The sequence below is a fragment of the Phocoena phocoena genome, chromosome 2, assembly GCF_963924675.1.
Source record: "Phocoena phocoena chromosome 2, mPhoPho1.1, whole genome shotgun sequence".
Lineage (NCBI taxonomy): Eukaryota > Metazoa > Chordata > Mammalia > Artiodactyla > Phocoenidae > Phocoena > Phocoena phocoena.
The window spans coordinates 142,091,396-142,116,919 of NC_089220.1; the positions used below are offsets into that span (position 1 = coordinate 142,091,396).

General features: G+C 40.8%; 1 protein-coding gene across 1 annotated transcript; it reads right to left on the reverse strand.

The window, feature by feature from the left end:
- Positions 1-6,890: 6,890 nt before the first annotated feature.
- SAXO2 (stabilizer of axonemal microtubules 2) lies at positions 6,891-24,496 on the reverse strand. The gene is given in 8 exon segments (XM_065871774.1): positions 6,891-7,016; positions 7,018-7,332; positions 7,334-7,612; positions 7,614-7,788; positions 7,790-7,874; positions 15,079-15,278; positions 22,224-22,403; positions 24,462-24,496. Coding segments are annotated over 7 exon segments (1,272 nt in total). The 5' UTR covers positions 22,316-22,403; positions 24,462-24,496.
- Between the last annotated feature and the right edge of the window lie 1,028 nt (positions 24,497-25,524).

Here is a 25,524-nt window from a genome sequence, read left to right on the forward strand (position 1 = left end):
ATTCTGTCAAACATTTAGAGAAGAGCTAACACCTATCCTTCTCAAACTCTTCCAAAATACAGCAGAGGGAGGAACACTCCCAAATTCCTTCTACGAGGCCACCATCACCTTAATACCAAAACCAGACAAGGATGTCACAAAGAAAGAAAACTACAGGCCAATATCACTGATGAACAAAGATGCAAAAATCCTCAACAAAATACTAGCAAACAGAATCCAACAGCACATTAAAAGGATGATACACCATGATCAAGTGGGGTTTATTCCAGGAATACAAGGATTCTTCAATATATGCAAATATATCAATGTGATAAACCATATTAACAAATTGAAGGAGAAAAACCATATGATCATCTCAATAGATGCAGAGAAAACTTTTGACAAAATTCAACACCCATTTATGATAAAAACCCTGCAGAAAGTAGGCATAGAGGGAACTTTCTTCAATATAATAAAGGCCATATATGACAAGCCCACAGCCAACATCGTCCTCAATGGTGAAAAACTAAAAGCATATCCACTAAGATCAAGAACAAGACAAGGTTGCCCACTCTCACCACTCTTATTCAACATAGTTTTGGAAGTTTTACCCACAGCAATCAGAGAAGAAAAGGAAATAAAAGGAATCCAAATCGGAAAAGAAGAAGTAAAGCTGTCACTGTTTGCAGATAACATGATACTATACATAGAGAATCCTAAAGATGCTACCAGAAAACTACTAGAGCTAATCAATGAATTTGGCAAAGTAGCAGGATACAAAATTAATGCACAGAAATCTCTGGCATTCCTATACACTAATGATGAAAAATCTGAAAGTGAAATCAAGAAAACACTCCCATTTACCATTGCAACAAAAAGAATAAAATATCTAGGAGACAAAAGACCTGTATGCAGAAAATTATAAGACACTGATGAAAGAAATTAAAGATGATACCAATAGGTGGAGAGATATACCATGTTCTTGGATTGGAAGAATCAACATTGTGAAAATGACTCTACTACCCAAAGCAATCTATAGATTCAATGCAATCCCTATCAAACTACCACTGGCATTTTTCACAGAACTAGAACAAAAGATTTCACAATTTGTATGGAAACACAAAAGACCCCGAATAACCAAAGCAATCTTGAGAATGAAAAACGGAGCTGGAGGAATCAGGCTCCCTGACTTCAGACTATACTACAAAGCTACAGTAATCAAGACAGTATGGTACTGGCACAAAAACAAAAAGATAGATCAATGGAACAGGATAGAAAGCCCAGAGATAAACCCACGCACATATGGTCACCTTATCTTTGATAAAGGAGGCAGGAATGTACAGTGGAGAAAGGACAGCCTCTTCAATAAGTGGTGCTGGGAAAACTGGACAGGTACATGTAAAAGTATGGGATTAGATCACTCCCTAACACCAGACACAAAAATAAGCTCAAAATGGATTAAAGACCTAAATGTAAGGCCAGAAACTATCAAACTATTAGAGGAAAACATAGGCAGAACACTCTATGACATAAATCACAGCAAGATCCTTTTTGACCCACCTCCTAGAGAAATGGAAATAAAAACAAACAAATGGGACCTAATGAAACTTCAAAGCTTTTGCACAGCAAAGGAAACCATAAACAAGACCAAAAGACAACCCTCAGAATGGGAGAAAGTATTTGCAAATGAAGCAACTGACAAAGGATTAATTTCCAAAATTTACAAGCAGCTCACACAGCTCAATAACAACAAAAAAAAAACAACCCAATCCAAAAATGGGCAGAAGACCTAAATAGACATTTCTCCAAAGCAGATATACAGAGTGCCAACAAACACATGAAAGAATGCTCAACATCATTAATCATTAGAAAAATGCAAATCAAAACTACAATGAGATATCATCTCACACCAGTCAGAATGGCCATCATCAAAAAATCCAGAAACAATAAATGCTGGAGAGAGTGTGGAGAAAAGGGAACATTCTTGCACTGCTGGTGGGAATATGAATTGGTTCAGCCACTATGGAGAACAGTATGGAGGTTCCTTAAAAAACTACAAATAGAACTACCATATGACCCAGCAATCCCACTATTGGGCATATACCCTGAGAAAACCATAATTCAAAAAGAGTCATGTACCAAAATGTTCATTGCAGCTCTATTTACAATAGCCCAGAGATGGAAACAACCTAAGTGCCCATCATCGGATGAATGGACAAAGAAGATTTGGCACATATATACAATGGAATATTACTCAGCCATAAAAAGAAACGAAATTGAGTTATTTGTAATGAGGTGGATAGACCTAGAGTCTGTCATACAGAGTGAAGTAAGTCAGAAAGAGAAAGACAAATACCGTATGCTAACACATATATATGGAATTTAAGAAAAAAAAATGTCATGAAGAACCTTGGGGTAAGACAGGAATAAAGACACAGACCTACTGGAGAACAGACTTGAGGATATGGGGAGTGGGAAGGGTGAGCTGTGACAAAGCGAGAGAGAGGCATGGACATATATACACTACCAAACGTAGTAAGCCACATAGCACAGGGATATCAGCTCAGTGCTTTGTGACCGCCTGGAGGGGTGGGATAGGGAGGGTGGGAGGGAGGGAGACGCAAGAGGGAAGAGATGTGGGAACATATGTATATGTATAACTGATTTGCTTTGTTGTAAGGCAGAAACTAACACACCATTGTGGAGCAATTATGCCCCAATAAAGATGTTAAAAAAAAAAAAAAAAGAAAGGGAAAGCATACTAGCTTTGGCCATTGGGAGGGTTAAAAAGTTGATTGCATATACACTAATCCTTGAATGTGCGTGTGCGCGCGCGCACACACACACACACACACACACACACACACACACACACTTTTTTTCCTGTTATCTATGCATTCATACTGAAACCTTGAATGCCAGTCCAGCACATAGGGTCATTATTATAGTCTGTACCTTTTTCTTGTTTGTAAACTTCTTTCTCTGACGGGGAGAAGCCTGGCTTTCATTATCTGCAATATATTTTCTTCGTTTGGCCTTATTATACACGTAGTTTCAGAGCTGCTAACGCATACCCCTGTGAAAGGAAAAAAAGAAATTACCAAGTAGAGTACAGTATTTGTATAGTATTCTTTTTGTCTACTGCCTTATGGTGTCCAGTGAGAACCCTCTTCCAGAGTGACTTAGGTCATCCCCTTCCTTCCCACCCCCTGCAGTGTGGTTATGTGATTCATTTGTAGTACAGTCATCCTCATTTGTCACAGTCTGCATTCCTCCTTGCTTTCTCCCCACCTCCTGGGTGACGGTTTTTATAATTTTACATGCAGTCAAATTGCCTCTGTGCTTTACAGTTCCAAGAGTTTTGACAAATTCAGAGTTGTTTGTCGACCAGCGCAGTTTCTTACATAACGGTTCCATCACCTCCCAAATTCCCTTACCTTGATTCTTGGTAGTCAATAATTTCTCCACCCCCACCCCCTGGCATTATTTATTTTCTGTCCGTATAATTTTACCTTTTCCAGAGTTTCATGCAAGTGGGATCATACATTATGTGGCCTTTGAGGCTTCTTTCACTGACCAAAAGACATTTAAGATTCATGTGTGATATTGGGTGAATCAATAGTTTGTTCCTTGAATTGGCTTCGTATGGGTATACTATAGATGTGTATCATTCTTCCAGTTAAAAGACCTCGGGGTTGTTTCCAGCGTGGGGTGATTATGAATACAATTCTATAAACATTCACGTACAGGCTTTTGTGTAAAACTAAGTTTTCATTCTTCTTTGATAAATACCGAGGAGTGGATTTGCTGGCTCATATGGTATGTGCATGTTTATAAGAAACTAGAAAACTGTTTTCCAAAGTGGCTGTTCCCACTAACGATATATGAGTGTTCCAGTTGCTCCAACCAAATCTGTGTCATTTGTCATTATAGTTCCATAATGGCTACAAATAAAGTAGTATTGATGGGGACATTGGAGGTGATGGAAAGATAGCCCTGGCAGCTATCAAACTGTGTACCCTGTTGAAGGGGATGATGGGGAGGGGCGACACTGGTCAAAGTCCTAGGTCTGTGACATAGGGTGAAAATCTGCCCATCCATGTAAAACACCACTGAGTGGAGAGAGAAGAAAAGCTAAAGCCTTAACAAAATGGACGTTTCTTCATGTTTTATTGGACACTGTGACCCTTTGAAAGGTACATTATCAGCACTCTTTTTAAACAGCCTTTTTGAAGTTTACTAACTTATGATGACAAGGTTCACCTTCCCCTTCTCTGATGAATGTCCAGAGGTCTCCTCCTCGCTTCATATTACCAGACTCCTCTCACACAGCAATTCTCAGAGAGGGCCTTAGATAGTTTTGTATGAAAGGAAGTCTGTAAATCTGATGTATTCAGGGGCTGGGGTACGGGCTTCCCAACCTCTGACTGCTGAACACTCCCCTCCTTTCTTCCTGCCATGCAGTCTTTGTTTTTAATATTCTTTGATTTTTAGAGCAGTTTTAGGTTCAGAACAAAATTGAATGGAGAGTCAGAGAGTAACCCTGTACCTCCTGCCCCCACAGATGCACAGCCTGCCACTATTAATTGCCCGCACCAGAGGGTACCTGTGTCACAATGGGCAACTTGACACTGACACAGCATAATCACCCAAAGTCCATAGTTTACATTAGGGTGCACTCATAGCGTTGTTGTCCCTGCAGGGTTTATAAACTACAAAGCCTTTCTGTCTCATTCTGTGGTCCCATTCTCCACAACAAGGGCATGCAGGGAGACAGGATGGAGATGGGATGGGGTGGGGGCGGAAATTTTGTCTCCAAATGCCCTGCTTCCTTCATCCGATTTATCCAAGTTTGGCTTAGTGGAAATTCATTCTAAATCTGGCAGATAGTTAAATAATAATATTACTAGTTTCCAGTGCTGTTAAAATGCTGTGTGACTCTGTGTGTGTGTGTGTGTGAGAATTATGTAGAGCTTATCCTGGAAAATACTTTATTAACAAGATCTCTTTTCCAGAGATTTGTTGCAGAAATGATTTCATGAAAATTCATTTAATGATGCTCTATTACTATGACTAATATATCAATTCAACATAATTTTCTCTAATTAATATGAAAGTAAATAAAAACAAACTACTTCCACATAATGAAAAGTATTTTAACCAAATGATGACGGACTTGTTCTCAGTTAAGTATATATTTTGAAACAGTTCTAAAGCTACTAAAGACCGAAAAGATAAAATAAATCATATTATCCCATAATGCATCATTGATCAAAGAAAAAACACCCACTAAGATTTTAATTCATTAGGAAAGTCTCAGCATTTATAATTGCAGTCTGTTCTTTCTACTTCACTTAATGGCACCATTCCTTCCCTCCTTCCCTTCTTGGCATTTGTCTTCACACTGGAGGAGGAGGAGGACATAATTGTGCCCATACCAAGCCTGATTCTTCTTCTGCACCTTGATTCTGGGAGCAGCAATTAGGTGCATAATTACCTGAGGTTACCATGAAAATTTTCTTCAGAGCTGTCAGTCATTCCTTAAACTACTCTCGCAAATGCTTTTTCCTTTTTGGAAGTACTGTCATTCGAACCACATTATTCGCCCCATCCAAGCTCTCCATTCTCTATAAGAACTTCTAGGGTGCTTGTGAAGCTTTAGAGGGCAAGTCTCATCTCAGAAATCATACTACTTGTAAGCTCGAAGCAGATTACGTTATTTTACAATCCTTGCTACAGGACAGAAAGTGAGTGTTGAGTAGGTAATTCTCCTAATTTGAAAACAGAGAAACAGGTACAGAAAGAGATCGAGCAACTTAGTAATAATCCCTGACCTTTGGTTAGCACTTTTACTTTATGCATTATGTTGTATCACATGACCTGATGTTCAGAGCAAAACTTTTGAAGGTAGGAAGAGCAGATATTCTTTGACAAATGAAGACACTGAGGCTCAAAGACAAGAGTCACTTGCCTAGGATGGCACAAGTAGAAACTGGTTTCATTGGAACTTGAACTCAGGTGCTTTGATTCCCAACCCACAGAGCCTTTACTTGTCACACCACAATGCCTCTTTCTAACTTGAACACAGCGAGGAGCAGTGTAGCCATCTTGACACTGCCAACCAAAACTTGACTCAGGGTTCACTATGCAGATGCCTTGAAATCTAAGGGAAAAAATACTGTTGTATTGAAAAAAGAATCCATGCATCATTTTCAATGAAAATAATCCATGTATCATTTTCAATGGTGTTCTATTAGTCCTAAGGCACTTATAAATAATTCATATATGAATAACCCTATAATTTCCATAATTATAAACACACGTACAAATGATAGTAGATTGAGGCAAGCTACCAGAAAGTATGTTTGGATTAAAATAGTTCGGATGGGAATGTACATTACGCAACTCTCAGAACGCATATTAAAGAACAAACTTGGTTAAAGTATTAATACAAAATGGGTTTTAAAATCCTGATTTCCTGGGGCTTCCCTGGGGGCGCAGTGGTTGAGAGTCTGCCTGCCAATGTAGGGGACAAGGGTTCGAGCCCTGGTCTGGGAAGATCCCACATGCCGCGGAGCAATTGGGCCCGTGAGCCACAACTACTGAGCCTGCGCGTCTGGAGCCGGTGTTTCTCAACAGGAGAGTCCGCGACAGTGAGAGGCCCGCATACCGCGATGAAGAGTGGCCTCCGCTTGCCGCAACTAGAGGAAGCCCGTGCACAGAAACGAAGACCCAACGTGGCCAAAAATAAATAAATAAATAAATAATTTTTTTTTTAAATCCTGATTTCCTGTAACAAATTTTCTAAATCTCGTTTAAAAATTTAAAACATGATTTTTTTCAGCTCTCATAAACTTTTTCTTCTACCATAGAAAATTGTTTTTGCCCTTGGGAAACCAACGTTCTGTTAGTTAGCTTCCTTTTAAATATGATTTGATGATTAGAAGGCCTTCAGCCGTGGGAGCGATCGTGTGGAAGAATTTATGACCTTGGGAATTTGTATGTTCAAAGGTATAACCTGGAGGAGAAGGATAACTAGGCAGGGCAGATTTCCTGTTTCTTTGGTGCACACTTGGGAGAGTACACGGTTACGTCATCAAATGGAATAGAACTCTTAAAGGGAACATTTACAGGTTTGCAACTCTCTGTTGGAATCAATTCATGTGGCACATAGTGAGATCTGAAAGTGCTCAAACCATCAAATTTCCCAGATAGGTTGGGGCTCTGCTGCTCCTGCTTAATATTAATAAATCTTTGACAACAACTTTCCCGTGCTGGAAAATCTTCCTTCGTGGTGCTTTCTCCTTGGGAAGGAAAACTGTTATTTTTTCTACGAGAAGCTGGCCTGATGGGAGGGAACAACACATCTGGCCTCATATGGAACATAATCGATGTGGCTTGTGCTGTGTAATTGCACGATACCTGCGGGAGGGACATACTCTTTTACTTTCTTGACTTCGGGTGGTGGGATTTCCCATAGTTGAAAACTGTCACGGAATTCAGTGCTTCTTTCAAATTGAGCATTTTGGGACACTCTGGTGTATGGAGGTCTGCAGATGTTTGCATTTTCACCAACAAGCCCCTGGAAGTCATATCAGTGAGTTGTGAGATCCTCAAAAGGTTGGTTGGTTGGTTGGCTTGTAAACTTCTTTTGGCCTCGCAAACTTGAATTCTAGCTGATGAGGTACGTAATCAAGGTGATGACTTGTATCACCATTAAAGGGGACTGTAGAACGTTTGACTGCAGGGCTGGGTTTAAAGCTTTGCCTAGGCTTTATCTCACAAGGTACACAGTCATCCTGAAATGTTGTTTCCAAATTTCACAGTAGGGGGATAGTAATTTTGTTCTTGTTTATAAAGTTCACTTTTCTGAATGTCCCAAGCTCTATAATCATCTTGAAAATTAAAAAACAACAAAAAAATAGCACGTGTAAATACTGAAGAAAACAACCACCTTCTAAAAATCATGACTGACTTTTCTCATTGCCATCCTTTCATTTCTTTTAGAAATCTGAACACCAATCAAGTATGAAGTTTCACTGATTCCCCTCAGATTTACGCTTTTTTCTTCACTTCCACTTTCCTTTCCCTATACTCCAATTTAATACGCGTAACTTCCCACTTTAAGATTCTTGTGATTACATCAGGGAATGGAACATCTGAGCCTGATGGTTGATAGTTTTTGAAAGCCAAGAAGGTTGTGTTTTGGGTGAAGACAGAGTTTAGGAGATTATGGTTGTGTTCCCAGGAACTGGTTGGGATTTTTGCTCTAACTTACAAAATGCTAAAGTAAAACATGAAATCTAGGGATTACCATAAAATCAAGGGCCCTCATGTGTGGGCAAAAATGATGTAGGTATTACTCCTTGCTTCGAAGGGACTCCTCAAAGAAGAGAAAATTTCAACTCCATTGTACCCTAGGAAGCCTACTGGACTCCCTGAGCAAAGACACAGGCTACAGGGTAACTGGTACTGTCCCAGAAAGATCACTGGCTTCAACTTTTCCTCTGGAGAAAACGGGCTTCAAGGCATTCCTGAATGCTAAAGGGTCATCTAGAGGTAAGGGGCAAAAACTGAGTGCTTTCTAAAATGTTAGAAATTGTACGTGGAATTTAGAAATGAATAGCAGAGCTGAGTCTGGGATTTAGTGTTAAATACCTTAATTCTGCTTCTTGCAGCTTACCTAGACCATGGATGGAAAACTGAAGTGCTTATATTTCAACTGAGGGTTATTTAGGTTTTCCATTTCTAGATAAGAAAGGTGGAAGGCTGAGAAGTACTACAGAATTGACTTCACCCCAAAATATGTATTTCTAAATACCAAAAATTAATTTATAAAAGACAGAAGATATGCAAGATAAAGAATTGGAGTCTAGGCTAAAGTCCATGCACTGTTTATTGGAAAGGCCAAAACTCAAATGCTTGTTATGTGGATACCTCCTTTGAGGAGACAAATTCCTCAGCCATAGGCATTTCTGCCAAGATTGCCAGGTCTTCAACCAAATGATTACTCCCACCACCCTCAAGCTACAAATGTGTGAATGAGAGTGGACACCTGACCTAAGAGCAGGCGATCTGTAGGGTAGTAGAGACCTGGCAAGAAACAACTTGGCAAGAAAAGATGACCTGGGTCAAGCACATTCTCATTCTTGTGAACCTAAATTTGAAAATACGGAGCCAGATAAAAGTGGGAGAAGAATGTAAAAGGATGCCATGAAGCAGAAGTGGAGAGCTATGGTAAGTTGAAGACTTCACAATAGACTTGTAAGGAAACAGAGATGATGCATGGTCAGAGGAGGCCAGTTAGTAGAATGGCAGTCAGAGAAGACGTGTAAAGGGAAGTGAAGATGCTGTGAGAGAAGCCATGTAGCTCATGGCAGAGATGAAGGGAGCAGCTCTTCCCTCAAGCTTCCTCTGTACCCGATAGCTTTCCGTTTCCAGTTCACATAGAGCTTTACCATAAACTCACTTTTTCTTGAGGCACCAAGAAGGCATCTCTGTTGTTTGCCATCTAAAGTATAAAATTATAGCACTATTTTTCAGTAACTAAAAGGAAACCATAGGATGTTATTGAAGACCTATGGTTCCTTATAAACATACAGGGAGAGCCTTTGTTGCCAAAATGTCTACAAGAAAACGATGTTAATTTCATGAGAGAAAAAGAGAACATTTCTCCCTTAACAAACAACTTTGGTTTTCAAAACGGAAGCAAGAATTTGGAGACTGAGAGACAAGGTTTGACAGCATGTGTCAGCAAGAATATCAATTTCAGATAACTGCAGAAAATTGATTTGCCTCTCATAAATATTCCTATGCTCATATGCCTAGAAAATTATTTGCTCTAGAATATTTATTAATAACATTCTATAGCAATGCCTTAAAACATCACAGTCTTTATTAACATCATCTATTCTTACTATCTTATGACACTTATGGAAAGAAAATATAATGCCATCCACATCTAACAATGCAGTCTGCTCATTTGGCAGCTACAGTATTACCCTTGTTAGATAAGGGCAATCCAGTTGCCTCAGCTCATTCTTTTGCTTTCTAGCCACTAAAATCTAGACAGGAAGCTTGCTTTCTCCTGAACAGTTTTAAGTCCATGAGGTGCTTGCATGTGTTTGCTCACCATGAACATTTCTATGCGGAGCTCCATCTCCATCCTTATATAGCGAGCTGTTCTAGGTTCTTCTTTGAGGACAAAAGTCCTCAGCTGCATATGTGAGTTCTTTTAGTAGTTGGGACTCTGTTCCCTGTGTTGTCTTATGGCACTAAGGAATTGGGGCCAATTTTTATAAAGTCAGAGGGCTCTATCCTTTCTTTCTCAATCTACAGATCATCAAACGAGCCTCACAGTTTTACCCCTACCTATAAGCTGATGACTCCCAAACTTGAATCTCCACTCCAGACCTCTCTTCAAATCCAAACCAACATATCTATCTTCCTACTAGACACCTCTATACAGATGTACAAGAGGTAAACTGAAGTTTAGTATGCCCCAACTGAATTCACCATCTTGCTCAGACTCATATTCCCCACAAATAACACATCAACAAGAAAACACTATTTTGAATTTGGTATCTCAGGTAAAGGTTTCACCCAGCTAATCTCCTCTCCCTCACTCCCTTCTCCCTGTTTCAAGTCATTTTCCAATCCTGTCAATTTTACTTCCTAAATTTTCATTTTTGCCTTCTTGAGGCAAACATGGAATGAATAGCAACCTGATGAAATCATCAAAGAAAAGAATAAGGAAATAGAAGAAACAATAATGTAAAATAAGGTTCTACAGAGTCTATAGTGAGATCCTTATTTTCATTCTTTATATCTGTAGTTAGCGTCTTTTTTTTTTTTTTCTTGGTCAGCGTGGTTAGGGTTATTCAACTTTATTATCTTTTAACAGATTCAGCTTTTGGTTTCATCGATTTTCTCATTGTTTTTCTGTTTACAGATTCATTGATTGCTGCTCTTCATTATTTCTTTCCATCTACTTTGCTTTGGGCTTAATTTGCTCATTTTTCTAGTTTCATAAGATGGACCCTTAAGCCATTAATTTAAGACTGTCTTCTTTTCTAATACAAACATTTCATGCTATAAATTTCCCTCTAAGCATTGCTTTAGATACATTCCACACATTTTAATATCATATTTTTTCACTTTCATTAAATAAATATTTAGGGCTTTGTGGGCCATATGGTCTGTGTTGCAACTACTCAGTTCTGACACTGTAGCCTGAAAGCAGCCATAGATAATATGTAAATGAATGGCATAAAATGTTATTTTTGTGCAATTTATAATTTGTATTTGAAAGCTGGATATTGTGTGTAGCACAATAGAGACTGGGATAAATAGTATTTGTGTCCAGAAATGGATATACATCTTCATTTGCCAGGGCTTTAGTGAAGGAGGTTAAGTCAGCTCAATCAGTAGCTGAGCTAGATTTGGCTTTTGTTGTTGCTAGGCTTACCTTCAGCGTACCATCAGCTTTAAATTCCTTTGGCATTATCTTGTGCTTTGGAGCGGGGGGAGAGGGGGGCTGGTTTTCTTAATTTCTGCGCCATCCTCAGCTTTAGGCATTCTCTTTGCACCTGTACCTCACAGAATGTCTCTCTGTAACCTTGCTCCTCTCCAACGGTACACTGTTGTTGCTTGTTATTCAGTGCTCAGTAATCTGGTGGGTGTGTGTGTGGAGGGGGTGTTCCTCTGTTGTCCAGGTCCAGGCTCAATCTTTTTTTTTCAATAAATTTAGTTATTTATTTTAGTTTTGGCTGCGTTGGGTCTTTGCTGCGCGTGGGCTTTCTTTAACTGAATTTATCTTTAGAATTTATAATTTAAGAATTTATCTTTACTTGGTTTTCAGAAGTTTGACGACAGTTGCCAGACGTGGCTTTGTGTTTATTCTGGGGTTGGTTGAGCTTCTTGAATCTGGAGCCTGATTCCTTCATCAATTTTGGAAATTTCTTGACCATCACCTCTTTAAATATTTCCTGATTCTTCATAGTTCTCATAATGTTTTACTCTGTGCTGGATGTCATGTATAAGAAAACCATAGAAACTAAAATCGATGTTATTTTCAACAGAAGACAGCTTGCTCTTTCCTATGTTACGCAGGTAGGATATGGGGCAGGTCACCTCGATCCAGTCAGGAGCTGAGCGCGGCTGGCATTCAGCGGCACCTTCAGTTAGACATAGTCTTCCTCTAGTTACAAGTTTCAAGGACAAGACCTGTGATGTGTTTGTGGTTGAGCCTTCATTTTAGTGGGACTTTCTCCCCTAAGCACCTGCTCCCAAGTGAGACTGTGGGATATTTCTGTGGGCTCTTTCTAGCCCAGTCCTCTAGCCCACCATGCCCCCTAATCACTCAGCAGACATCCCACAAGGAAAACCAGTCACACTTCAGGGGTATTTACAGATTCTAGTTGGTCACACTGGCCTACATGTCAGTTGCTCCTTCCCCTAGGAGGGTCTCGCTGCTGATGCTACCCTAATCTTCAGCCTTGGCCTAGACTTGACAAATGCTCCCAGAGAAGTACACAGTTGGCCATCTCAGCTCATCTAGGAAGGGCTCCCCTGTCTCTGTAATTTTAGTTATTTGCTTCTATTTAAAAAAGGTTTTTAAAAATTTATGTATTTTTTTAAACTGTTTCAGTGGAAGTAATGGCTCTCTGCCATCTGCTATATCCTATCTGGTAGCAGAACTCAGAAATGTTAGTGGCTACCAGAAAAATGTTAAGTTCCTCAGTCTGACAACCAAGACTTCACAATCTGATCTCAACCTACATTTTTGGAACTATACACCAATCTCTCAGATCCTGAAATTCTCTGGTTCCCACCACGTTCACCGAACAGCCCTCTTATTTTTCTGGCTTTATGATTTTTTTGCTCATCTCATCCTAGCTTTTAGGATATCCCTCCTCTTTCTATATATCAATACTTACTAGTCTGTGATGCATTCCCAGACTAGCCTGGAGTGATATCTTGCTTAGTCTAAGTGTTTGAAGCCCTAATTGTTCCATTAATTTTCTAGTGAATTATTCGCCCCTTCTTGTGATATCTCATATTTTTATTTCTCGGATGACTATTTAATTCTTCAGGCTATTATTGCTCTTTTTTCTCATCTCAACTGTAAAGTTTCTAAATGTCAACAACCATGCTCAATTCAGATCTCTATTCCTTATAGTGCCCTGCACACAGAAGAGTAATCCCTAAAAAGTATCAAATCAAATACTGACCTATTTTCATTATCTACATTTTAATCTGAATGAATTTCTAAAGCAAGGCTGCTAGGGGTAGGTATGTTTCTGTCTAAGAGCCACCAGTTTCACAGAACCACATCTCCAGAATCTAGATGTCACCCTTCTCACCATCTTGTAGAGTTTTTCGTTTTTGTTTTTAATCATATCCCATTTCTGCCTTCGCTCTGTTCTCTCATTCTTTGGTGACAGTGACAGTCTCTTCCCATTGTGACTTCTCTTCAGCTACAGACCTGTCCTTCAGTAGGTATCTACAAAACCTGCAGTACAATCATCACGCAGAATGACGAATTATTCCCTTGGCCCTTAGTATTTGTTGTCTCATGCCTGATAACCTGGAAATACAAGGATCACTTTTCCTCACTAGGGAAGATGAGGAGAGAGAAGGCCAGAAGGAACCCAGGAATCCTCAACATTGGATTACGGGAGTGGAAGTACAGGCATCTATAGGAAACCCAGGTAATGAGAAGCCAGAACTAGGGTTGGTGTGTATGTGTGTATGTGTCATACGTAAATAGTCACAGCATCAAGGAATATCAATATTGTTGTATTTTTAAATAGACTTTGTGGGGCAAAAAAGAAAAGAAAATCTTACTACGGTTGTTTAAAAGACCTAGTACAGACATTTCACCAATTATCTTTTATGTCAAATTATTACACAATACACTATCTCCTCTGCATACCAATAAACATATATCTTAGCAATTACTATATGCTATATTAGATTATAACAATATATTTGTTCACCACATGCATTGTCTTAAAAATGTGTCCTTTGTATAGATCTCCCTCCTGGGCTGACATATAGATCACAGCATACTGATACCATATACTTTAGTTACCCATTAAACTGGTAAGTGACATTTAAAGAAAAAGTATGTATTCAGTTATTACCGGTTTAAAGTATAAATCATTACTTTTATTGTGGATGGCATCACTCGTACAAAAGGGCTTTATATTAGGACATACCCATTCAGTTATATCACATAACTAGTGAAAAGGCTTTAAGCCTAAATATGCAATTACATTATTAACAAAAAAAATACAGAAAAAATATGAACAAGATAGCCTATTGTTTAAAAATAAAGGACCCTACTCCCTGCCAAAAAGCAACAGACTACTATATAATCAGATTGATTTTTGGAAAGAAACTGGCCGTACGTTGTACAGTCCTTACTCTTCCAAGTCAGTTGCCAGGAGGCAGAAGGTATTCCATGCTGGAAGTCTCGGAGGAGCAGGTTGCCTATGTGGTGCTCCAACACTGTCTCACTGGGTGGACAAGCCTATTGTATTCTGAGGTTCAGTATCAGGGACCATCTGCTAACAGATTCAAGCTTCATCCTCTATTCCAGCCTTTATCAGTATAAAGGGAGTATTTTGGTTCTCTACCTGCTAACTCTTTTGCTTTATCGGTTGGTTCAGAACTTGAATGGAGAAGAGGGTTGCTCTTTATTTGACTTTCTCAAAGGCTCCAGTATGCTCAGTAAAGTTTCAACTCATTCTGGGATGGAAGGAAAGGAACGGTGCCGACTACATGTAGCATAATGTGACAAATATGACATAATGCTTGTTCAATGGTATCCTTTGTTTTCATGGTTTGAGATAGAGAAAACTAATTAAGTGGCTGAATTTGGACAGGAATCCAGGTCTCTTAACTCTCCATCAAGCAAATAGTCTGTTTTTTTCTCACTATACAATACTATTTAGACAACAGAGAAAAAAGTTTTTCCTAAGCCACGGAGACTTAAGTTTGGCAATGCACCAAAATCATGATTTGATGTTAGATCTCAAAGCTGGAAGTAAGTTTTTGCTTTATGGCTCTTTAATTTTTGAAATGGCAAGTTACCTTTATAGGCTGGGACAGTATCCAACTTCCCTTTTTTAACTTGTCTCTCCAAAGGCCGAGCTATTGCCACACGCTGCACTCTACAAGAATTAAGATGCCATTTGTAGGTAGTACCAAGATCAATCTCCCCCTGCTTTGGTTTATATTCTTCTGGTGCATGGCGAGGCTGTTTGACTATTTCATAAGGACGAGAATCCGACCTGAAATATATAAATTTGAAACATAGCTTCACAGATTCTTTTATTTCTAAGTATTTCAATGCAGTATTAAAATTTTCCAGACTTTTTTTTACTTTAAAAGTCTAAGAAGATATTAAAATGGTGATGGTTGATAAGCTACCTGAAAGAGATTATTGAATTCCTTTATGTCCTATCCAGTGACTACATATAAGAAAAATAAATGTCAAAAATCCTAGTTTTCAAAACAGCTTTACAATGGATCCTCAGTTAATTGGATCTTACATAAATAAAATCTTCAAATAATTGAATTTTTTCCTAACCTGGAAGGAAATCTTAGGTTAAAGATTTAATGAATCTGAAAACAATTTTAACTATATCACCTGGGTCCATTTTGTCAAAATCCTTATTCATCCTATTAAAGACTCTAATAAACTATTTGGGCATGCTCTCTTCTTGAAGTCATGCTGTCTTTCTGCTCATCATTAAGTAATCAATTAAAGAAATAATTTATGTCTAAACTCTGGCCTTTAGACATAAATCATGTTCATAGTGTTGATGTGGGTCTTATCCATCTTCAGATCCCCAGAAGCCCTTGCCAGGGATAGGAGTCATATGGTACCCTAGCCACCCTGGGCATTATATAACATTATGTGGCAGAGGTAGTACTGCAGACACTGAGGTTGTCTGGTGGGGTGGTGAGACCACAGACTCAGACTGATCAGACTACCTGGGTCCAAATCCTGGCTCTGTCATTCACCAGATTTATGATGTGGGGTAACTTACCCTGTCTATGCTCCAGTTTCCTTAGATATAAAATAGGACAATAATACCATCTACCTCATAGGGTTGTTTGAAGGACTGACACATGCATGTATGTAGAGCATACACATGAGTGTTTAGTACACAGTAAGGATGATATGTTAGCTCTACAAATTACTAAAAGTCATCAAAATTGCTTTTTTTCTTTGGGACATTATGGACTGTTTCACTCATTGTATCATTTATTTAAACCAACTTATATTAATCAATATTTTCTGTATATGTCCATAAGCTCCAAAAACCAAAACTCACTGAATCCCTTCTCTAGTCACGATATAACCTCTTAGACTTGTTAACTCCATTTCCTCACCCCCATCAACCCACTTCAACCTGGTTTCCAGCACTGTCACTTCTCTAACACAGCTTGAAGGTGCACCATGACTTCTATGTGATTAAATCCACCAGACCTTTTTAGTCCTCATCTTACTTAACCTCTCAAGTCCTAATTGACATTATTGCCCACTCCCTCTATTTCTGAGAAATTCTCTCTCCCTGCCTTCCTCATTATTTCTTCTTGGTCTCCTACGCAGCTTCGCCCTCCTATAGTCAGTCATGAAGTTGGGCAGTTCCTCGACACTGGGGCTACCCACTCTCCTCTTCTCACCCAACGTTCCCTCTTGAGGACAACGCCTCTACTCCCACAGCTGCAATTACTAACTATATGGAAACACCTCTCACACGTACATCTCCACTCAGACCTCCTCTCTTAGCTCCGTACCAGTTTTTACAGTGGCCTGTTCGATATTCAATGGTACCTCAAAACTTAGTATACCCCTAATCAAACTATTTTACCCCAACAAATCTGGGCCTATTGGCTTGTTCCCTATTTTACTGACTGGCATCACCATCTCTTCAGCTGTACTCAGAAACCTAGGACTAACCCTTCATGCCTCACCTCCCTCCTATATTTTGTTCATCATCAACTCCTGTCAATTTTGCCTCTTAAATATCTCTTTAATCCGCTTTTCTCTCTCTCATCACCATTCCAAGCTTTCATAATAGCTCATTCAAATCAATTCAATACCTTCCTAAACTCACTTACTAGTTCTCTCTCCAATCTTTTCTTACACTGCACCCAAAGTAATCCTTTCACACAAAATTTGATCAGGTCATTCTTGTCCTCATCTCCCTAGCCTCTTCCTCAACTCTCTTTCGTACCCCCCTCAACAAACAAACATACAAACAAAAAACAAGAAAGAAAAGAAACCTTCAATAGCTTCTTATTGCTCTAAGGATACAGAAAAAACTGAACATGGCCTCTTTCATTAGCTTCAAATCACACTGTGCTTCCTCTTGCTCCCTCTGCTCCTGCTGGCCTTCTCGGACAATTTCCTTCTTTCCATGCTCCTTCCTGCTACCTGCTGCTCTCTCTTTGGAAGGCACTTTCTTACAGTCTTAATCCAGTTAATTGCTTTACAGCCTTCAGATTTTAGCTCATTTTTCTCATTTCCCTGATAAAGTCAAGCCTCTTATTCTGGATCCGAAGTTACCTTGCGCCTATCCTTCATAGATTTGATCACTGTTGCAATTTTATACTTATTTTGAGTGATGTTTTTGACTGCCACCTTCACGAGACTGCAATGTCTGTGAGCACAGAGATCATGACTGTTTTGCTCACCACTGTATCCCAGGTGCCTAGCATAGCACCTGACACTTAACGAATGCTTATGAAATATTATTTAGTGGATAAATAATAGTAGAAATCCCATACCTCTGCTTCTCAAGACATCTGAGTTGTTCTTTGCTCTTCCCAAATACCAGCTAGAGAGGAATAGGCTAAAATGCAATCAGGAAGTAGAGAGGACAGAGAAAGCTTAGAAGTCTTAGTTTCTCTAGTAAGATTAGTTAAGAGTTAGAAAGTTTACCTCCAAACCCAAAGCAACTTTCTATGGAGAAGTAGTAAAGGGTAAATGCACTCTTATTCATCTGATATATCCTAAAACATTTTTTTTTTTTTTTTTTTGCGGTACGCGGTCCTCTCACTGTTGTGGCCTCTCCCGTTGTGGAGCACAGGCTCTGGACGCACAGGCTCAGCGGCCATGGCTCACAGGCCCAGGCGCTCTGCGGCATGTGGGATCTTCCCAGACCAGGGCATGAACTTGTGTTCCCTGCATAGGCAGGCAGACTCTCAAACACTGCGCCACCAGGGAAGCCCTCCTAAAACATTTGACATGTCTGGAATCATACTTTCAGGGCAGACTTCCTGCCAACTCTGGCAATCATCTACTGTGCTACAGCTGTAATGCTATAAAGGATCAAAAGTCCGGTACAAGTCCAGACATCTGCTCTTTACACAGTCTCTTCCTATATTATAGAAAAGTATAGAACAGAATGACACATGATTCTTTGTTTGTACAGATGAATCAGCTGCTTTCTACTGCCTAGTCAACATGGTCACCATGAGGGAGTCAAGCAAGAGTTCCAAACCCCTTGGATATGGCTCTTGGAAATACTGCTAGTTCCCTAGTCAAACTATGAAGAAAAGATCTAATGTTTTAGTAAGTGGAAAGATGATGATTTAAGAAATGGAAGTTTTACTTTGTTGGCGTATTTGAACCTTTTGGGAGTTGGGACATTTCTTTATTTTATTTTATTTGTTTACTATTACAGGCTACTTGAACAAGGCAACTGAGAAAGCCCAGAATTGAAAAGCAATTGCCTTTTAAAGAAAGATGTAGCAGTTAAACTTTCCTGGTTTTAACACTTCGAGTTGGTTAAATGAAAAATCTTTATTCAATAAATATGAATAGTGTGAAATTTATTTCAAATTTCCGTTATGAATCATTAAGGCATCAAGAAAGAAAGGAATAGGAGCTTCCCTGGTGGCGCAGTGGTTGAGAGTCTGCCTGCCGATGCAGAGGACACGGGTTTGTGCCCCGGTCCGGGAAGATTCCACATGCCGTGGAGCGGATAGGTTCGTGAGCCATGGCCGCTGAGCCTGCGCATCTGGAGCCTGTGCTCCGCAACGGGAGAGGCCACAACAGTGAGAGGCCCTCGTACCGCAAAAAAAAAAAAAAAAAAAAAAAAGAAAGAAAGGAATAAAGGTGAAGAGAAAAGAGCAACCATTCCCATTTGCTCTATCTCAACCAACTGCTCAATTCCTTCATCTCATTTACTATAATGTGTAGTTATCTTGTTTACCTGATTTTTGTTTTGGGACTATCATTCCCACAAGACTATAAACATGGTGGGAAAGCCCTTCTTTCTGTTCCCTGTCATTCCCAGTGAACAGTCCAATACCTGCCCATTGCATTGTGTCTGTAGCAATAGAATCACCAGCAATGCTGGTTAAAAATGCATATTCCTGGGCTTCCCTGGTGGTGCAGTGGTTGAGTCCACCTGCCAATGCAGGGGACACGGGTTCGTGCCCCAGTCCGGGAAGATCCCACATGCCGCGGAGCGGCTGGGCCCGTGAGCCATGGCCGCTGAGCCTGCACGTCCAGAGCCTGTGCTCCGCAACGGGAGAGGCCACAACAGTGAGAGGCCTGCGTACCACAAAAGAAAAAAAAAAAGCATATTCCTGGGATCCACTTCATTGTCTACTGACTATTTTAGGTGGAGCTCTGGAATCTGCAATTTTAACCTTTCTAGATGATTCCAAATCACACCAAAGTATGAGGGAAGTAACTGGAATCACCAAAGCACTGCAAGGGTTGTCTGAAATGTTAAAGGTATAAGTACTGCAGTAAAAGTTTGAAGGTCTCCACCTTAGCTAGATAAGTAAAATAAATATCTGAAATGAAAAGAAAATGGATAGCACTAAAAATTAAAGTTGTTACAGAGCATTTCAAAAACCCTAAATTATAGAAGGCTGATGTATGAGTTACTGGAAAGCAAGAACCTCTCTTTATTGATAATTTTATACTTAACACCTAAGACTGTACCTTGAATACAGTGTACACATTAAGAAAATAGAGAAAAGAACCCATGAGCTGACAAAGATCAAAAAAGCTGAGTCCAAACGAAAAGTTTAGGCTTAAATGGACTTTTTTGTCTTTCACACACTGAGTAAATAGTGAGTGCCTACTATGAGCTAGTAGGCATTGTAACAGGTTTCTGGAAATAGAATGCTGAGATAAGAACAGACATAGTTCCTGCTTTCATGGAACACTGAAACTAATCTAATGATAAATAACAGGCAGATGCTTTGAGAACTTACATAGGGGACTTTTACCTAGCCTGGAAACTGGATGAGTGTCAGTGAAGGCTTTTCAGAGTGATAACTGAGTTAAGAGGTATAGGTTGAATAGGCATTAATTAGGGTAAAGAGGCAGGAAAAATTCCACGCAGGTAACATAGTATCTTGGAAGGCTCTGTGACAAGAGAAGCCTGGTACTTCCAAGAAATGAAACATGTCCTATGAGATGTAACCGTAAGAGTGCAAAGGGCATTACAGTGAAAATAAATCAGAGAAGAAAGCAGGGAGCAAACAATGAAGGGATTTTGGTATACATTAAATATAATGGGAAAATATAACAGCAGTTTTAGCAGGGAGGTGACACGATTAGATCTGCATTTTAAAAAGGTCATCTTACTCAACATCGCTAAGTATTTAGAGAAATGCAAATCAAAACTACAATGAGGTACCACCTCACACCAGTCAGAATGGCCACAATTAAAAAGTCTATGAATAAAAAATGCTGGAGAGGGTGTGCAGAAAAGGGAAGCCTCCTGCACTGTTGGTGGGAATGTAAGCTGGTGCAGCCAGTATGGAAAACAGTGTGGTACTTACTCAGAAAACTAAAAATTGAATTACCATATGATCCAGCAATCCCACTCCTGGGCATATATCCAGACAAAACTCTAATTCAGAAAGATACATGCACCCCTATGTTCATAGCAGCACTATTCACAATAGCCAAAACATGGAACCAACCTAAATGTCCATCGACAGATGAATGGATAAAGAAGATGTGGTACATATATACAATGGAATACTACTCAGCCATAAAAAAGATCAAAACAATGCCATTTGCAGCAATATGGATGCGACTAGAGATTATCATACTAAGTGAAATAACTCAGAAAGAGAAAGACAAATACTAGTCGTATCACTTATATGTGGAATCTAAAATATGGCACAAATGAACCTATCTACAGAACAGAAACAGATTGACAGACATAGAGAACAGACTTGTGGTTGCCAAGGGGGGTGGGGGATGGGGAGGGATGGACTGGGAGTTTGGGATCAGCAGATGTAAACTTTTTTTTCTTTTTCTTTTTTTTTTTTTAAATTTATTTTGGCTGCACCGGGTCTTAGCTGCAGCATGCAGGATCTCCAGTTGCGGCATGCAGGCTTCCCAGCTGCGGCATGTGAACACTGAGCTGTGGCATCCACGCGGGATCTAGTTCCCCGACAAGGAATGGAACCCGGGTCCCCTGCCTTGGGAGCACAGAGTCCCACCCACTGGACCACCAGAGAAGTCCCAACAGATGTAAACTATTATATATAGGATGGATAAACAACAAAGTCCTACTGTATAGCATGAGGAACTATAGTCAATATCCTGTCAATAAACCATAATGGAAAAGAATATAAAAAAAGAATGTCTGTATGTGTATAACAGAGTCACTTTGCTGTATAGCAGAGATTGGCACAGCATTGCAAATCAACTATACTTCAATAAAAAAATAAAATAAAAAATAAACAGTACATAAAAAGGTCATCTTGGCTAAAGTTAGAAAACAGATCAGAGATGCAAAAGCTAGAGTAGATACAAACATAACCATTAGGAAGCTGCTGCATTCCTCTAGGTTCTGGTCACAATGGAAAACAGATAAACTCAAGAGATTTTAGGAGGTTAACAAAAACAATCAATAGAACTTTTTATATATCCCCTTTCCTTCTCATTTTTCTCATTTAACTTAATTCTCATCTTTCTGTTTTCCTCAAGCTGTGGCTCAACTAGTCAACTGGTTCAACTTAAATCAACTAAATAGTTTAAAGAGTTTAAAACAAAAACACCTTATTAAAACCAGAAGAGTGGGACTGGGATTGACATATACACACTCATATGTATAAAATGGATAACTAATAAGAACCTTCTGTATAAAAAATATAAAATAAAATTCAAAAATTCAAAAAACAAAAAAACCCAGAAGAGTGGGGAGAAAAATAGGTAAAGCAAACAGTTTCTTGATACTTACTTAAATGTTGTTATTCCTTCCATTTTACAAAGATATGCTGGAAATTCTTCCTTGGGCTTCAGACTCTGAGGTGGAAGAACACTGTCATACATAGGATAGTTTTCCAAATATTCAGCTGTGGGACAAGACAAGTCAGAATTTTCATAAATCCTTGTGGTTCCACGTGGGCAATGATGTCGCCTATGCAAACATAAATAACTTATCACAGTTTAACTCACATGAGCAATTGTATATACACATTGCAGAGAAAACGATGTTCTGAGATAGATGGTTGTTTTGACTGATAGAGTGAAAGAAATAGACATTTGAAAAGATTTAGTTACATAGTATGAAAAAAAAAAGATTCAAACAGCAAGATGAAAAAGTAGCAGATGCAGGTCAAAGTTTCCCTGAAGTGGTCTCTTTGACAATCTTGATCCTCCTAAAGAGAGGCAATGTGTTGAAATATTAATGAGTTTGTTCTCCTTGTTTTTTTCCCCTCCTTTATTTCAAGCAGGTAGTCAGGACCCTGACATTTCCTTCTTGCAGGACTTTTGGAAGGGCTGAGGATATAAGCTGCCTGAAGTCAACACGTTCTCCTGTCTTTTCAAACACAATTCATGAAGAGATGAAATCAGATGTCCTGCTGGAAATGAGGTCCTAAGAGGAAACAGATGGTCCTGGACTGCAAAAGAGGGAAGAGGGGACGATTCCCCAGAGAGAGGAAGGAGGTAGAAGATGAGGGGGAAGGAGTTCATAGAAGAGTGGGCGTCTTTGCCCCATTCTATCAGTGATCCAGGAGGTGGCCAGATATCAAGAGTTGGCTAGGTGGAACCCTACAACAATGGCTCCCAGCTTTGCCAAGATTCTTGTACCTCAAACATAAATTTCAAAGCAGCGGCGGCACCACTCTTGAAGGGATTATGTGAACTCCAGCAAGAGACATTTCAGTGGGAAGCATTACCAATGTTTAAAGCCCAGAGAGACTCCTCTTGCATTGGCAATGCCTCTGCTCCCTGGACCATTTTACTGCTTGGGAAAAAGGAAGCCTCCAACATAATGAAGACTGAAATTTCCTGACAGCTGGATGGGAAAGGAACTTAGGTTGGATAGAAATTAATTTAAAGATTAGAAAAAAAATTAATCAATTTTTTTGCCAGTCAGGGTTTTCAGATATGAATCAAATCCTCAAAGGCTGACTTATCTTCTAATCTACATCCGATTAGTAATTTAAAACAACATTTACCATGAAACTACGGGGAAACTGCTTTCCATCACCATGTGAAGTGTTTTTCCTTTGGAGGGGATTACAGTACGACAGGATTGACATATTCATAATATTTATTTAGCAAATAGTCGTCTAATCCCTGGGTCAGCAAGGAAGCTGAGGAAGGAGATGACTGCTTACAGCTTAGGCAGGACTCACTGACCAATTCTGGGTTTCAGGAGACTACCTACTACCTTTTCAGTCCGTCAGATCCCAAAGGAAAGCAGTCTGGATGGGACTGGGAACGGGAATATGGTTAGGCGGGGATGGAAAGCTAGGAACAGAAGAAAGCCTAACACAGGTCGAAAACTCAGACTTGCACACCGGTCTACTCTCCTTCCGTTTCCTTTTATTTATTTATTTTAAATTTTGTGGGCATAGGGGCTTCCCTGGTGGCGCAGTGGTTGAGAATCTGCCTGCCAATGCAGGGGGCACGGGTTCGAGCCGTGGTCTGGGACGATCCCACATGCCGCGGAGCAACTAGGCCCGTGAGGCACAACTACTGAGCCTGCGCGTCTGGAGCCCGTGCTCAGCAACAACAGAGGCCGTGACAGCGAGAGGCCCGCGCACCGCGATGAAGAGCGGCCCCCGCTTGCCGCAAATAGAGAAAGCCCTCGCACAGTAACGAAGACCCAACACAGCCAAAAATAAATAAATTTAAAAAAATTTTTTGTGGGCATACACTCTCCCCGTCGGATCAGGTCTCCACACTTGGCAGCCTGACATCCAGCCGCTGCTACCACAGGCGTATATCATCCCCCTGGCGCCATAGCATTTCAGTTTGCGCCCGTGGATAGGAGCCGACAAAGCAGAACTGCTTAACCCGCGGTAGCTGGCGGCTGAACAGCGAGCACCTGCGGACTCGGGGATAAGTGGGACGTCGCTGGGCCCGCGTCCTCCACCTTGGCGGGGCGGCCACTCTGAGGGCTCCGTTCCCCGAGACCCCAGCTCGCTTCCAATCCCCGGCGGCCGCCACACCGGCCGTTTCTTACCCGCAGGTACAAATCTGACACAGACACCATGTCCTCATGCTCCCGGCTCGCGGGACCAGCTCCACAGCTTTTCCGCAGCCGCAGCTTCCACAACTCCACCGCGCCGGGCTCAGTCCCGGTAACCGGCGGGGCGCGGCTAACGGATGCTCCGCCTGCTTCCGGCGGCGCCAGAGACGCAGGCGGGTCAAAGGTCGTGCGTTCTCAGCCCCGCCCCCGGCGCGCGGGCGTAAGGTGGACGCGGAGGTCAGGGGGCTTGTGATACGCGTGGTGTGGTCGGCGCTGTGGTTCGAGCTGGGCTGGCTGGGCGGCGGCAGCCGGTAAGTGCGGGCCTGCAGGCGTCCGGGCGTCCTCTTCCGCCAACTCTAGGCAGTGGGGGTCCCGGGTCGCCGCGGCGGCAGGGCGTGGACGGAGCTAGGAGCGAGCCCGGGCTGAGAGCGGCTGCCGTGCGAGCGTAGTGTCCGGGCCGGCCCGGCCGTTTCTCAGTGCGGACCCGGGATCCTCAAAGAAAAAGGGAGTGAGGATAAAGGGAATGTAGAGTTGAGGGTTTGTTTTTTCTTGGTTTCCCCAGTGTGGAAAAGAATGGAAGACGTTCAGTGCACCTGCACGTGACCCCAAAATGTAGTCGGGAAGCTGGGTGTTTTACCTCCAGTGAAAGCAAGTGGGAGTGATAGGAGAGGCTTGGGAAAAGATCGAGCAGGGGAAGAGAGAGATGTCGGCATCTTCTCTCCCTCCTGCATAAGACCCTTCCAGTATGTAATCACTGACCTGGAGAAATAATGCCCGAGTACACAGTACGGGGCAGAGTTCCAGGTGTCATTGTGCACCCAAACCCCACGAGCTTTGTGATTCATCGCAAAGGGTCGATCCGGAAGGATGAGTAAACTCCGCAAGTACAGTCGTGGTACAGTATTTGTTGAAGTGCTCAAATTGGACTTGGGCCTGGGTGGGTCTGTCCCTTCAGTAAGCATCCGTTGGGTTATTACTTTAAGGGACTCGAGAAGTCTTGTCAGCTCCCAGCAGTAGAAACTTTTATCTTTTAACGCCCCGATCTTCAGCCATTTGT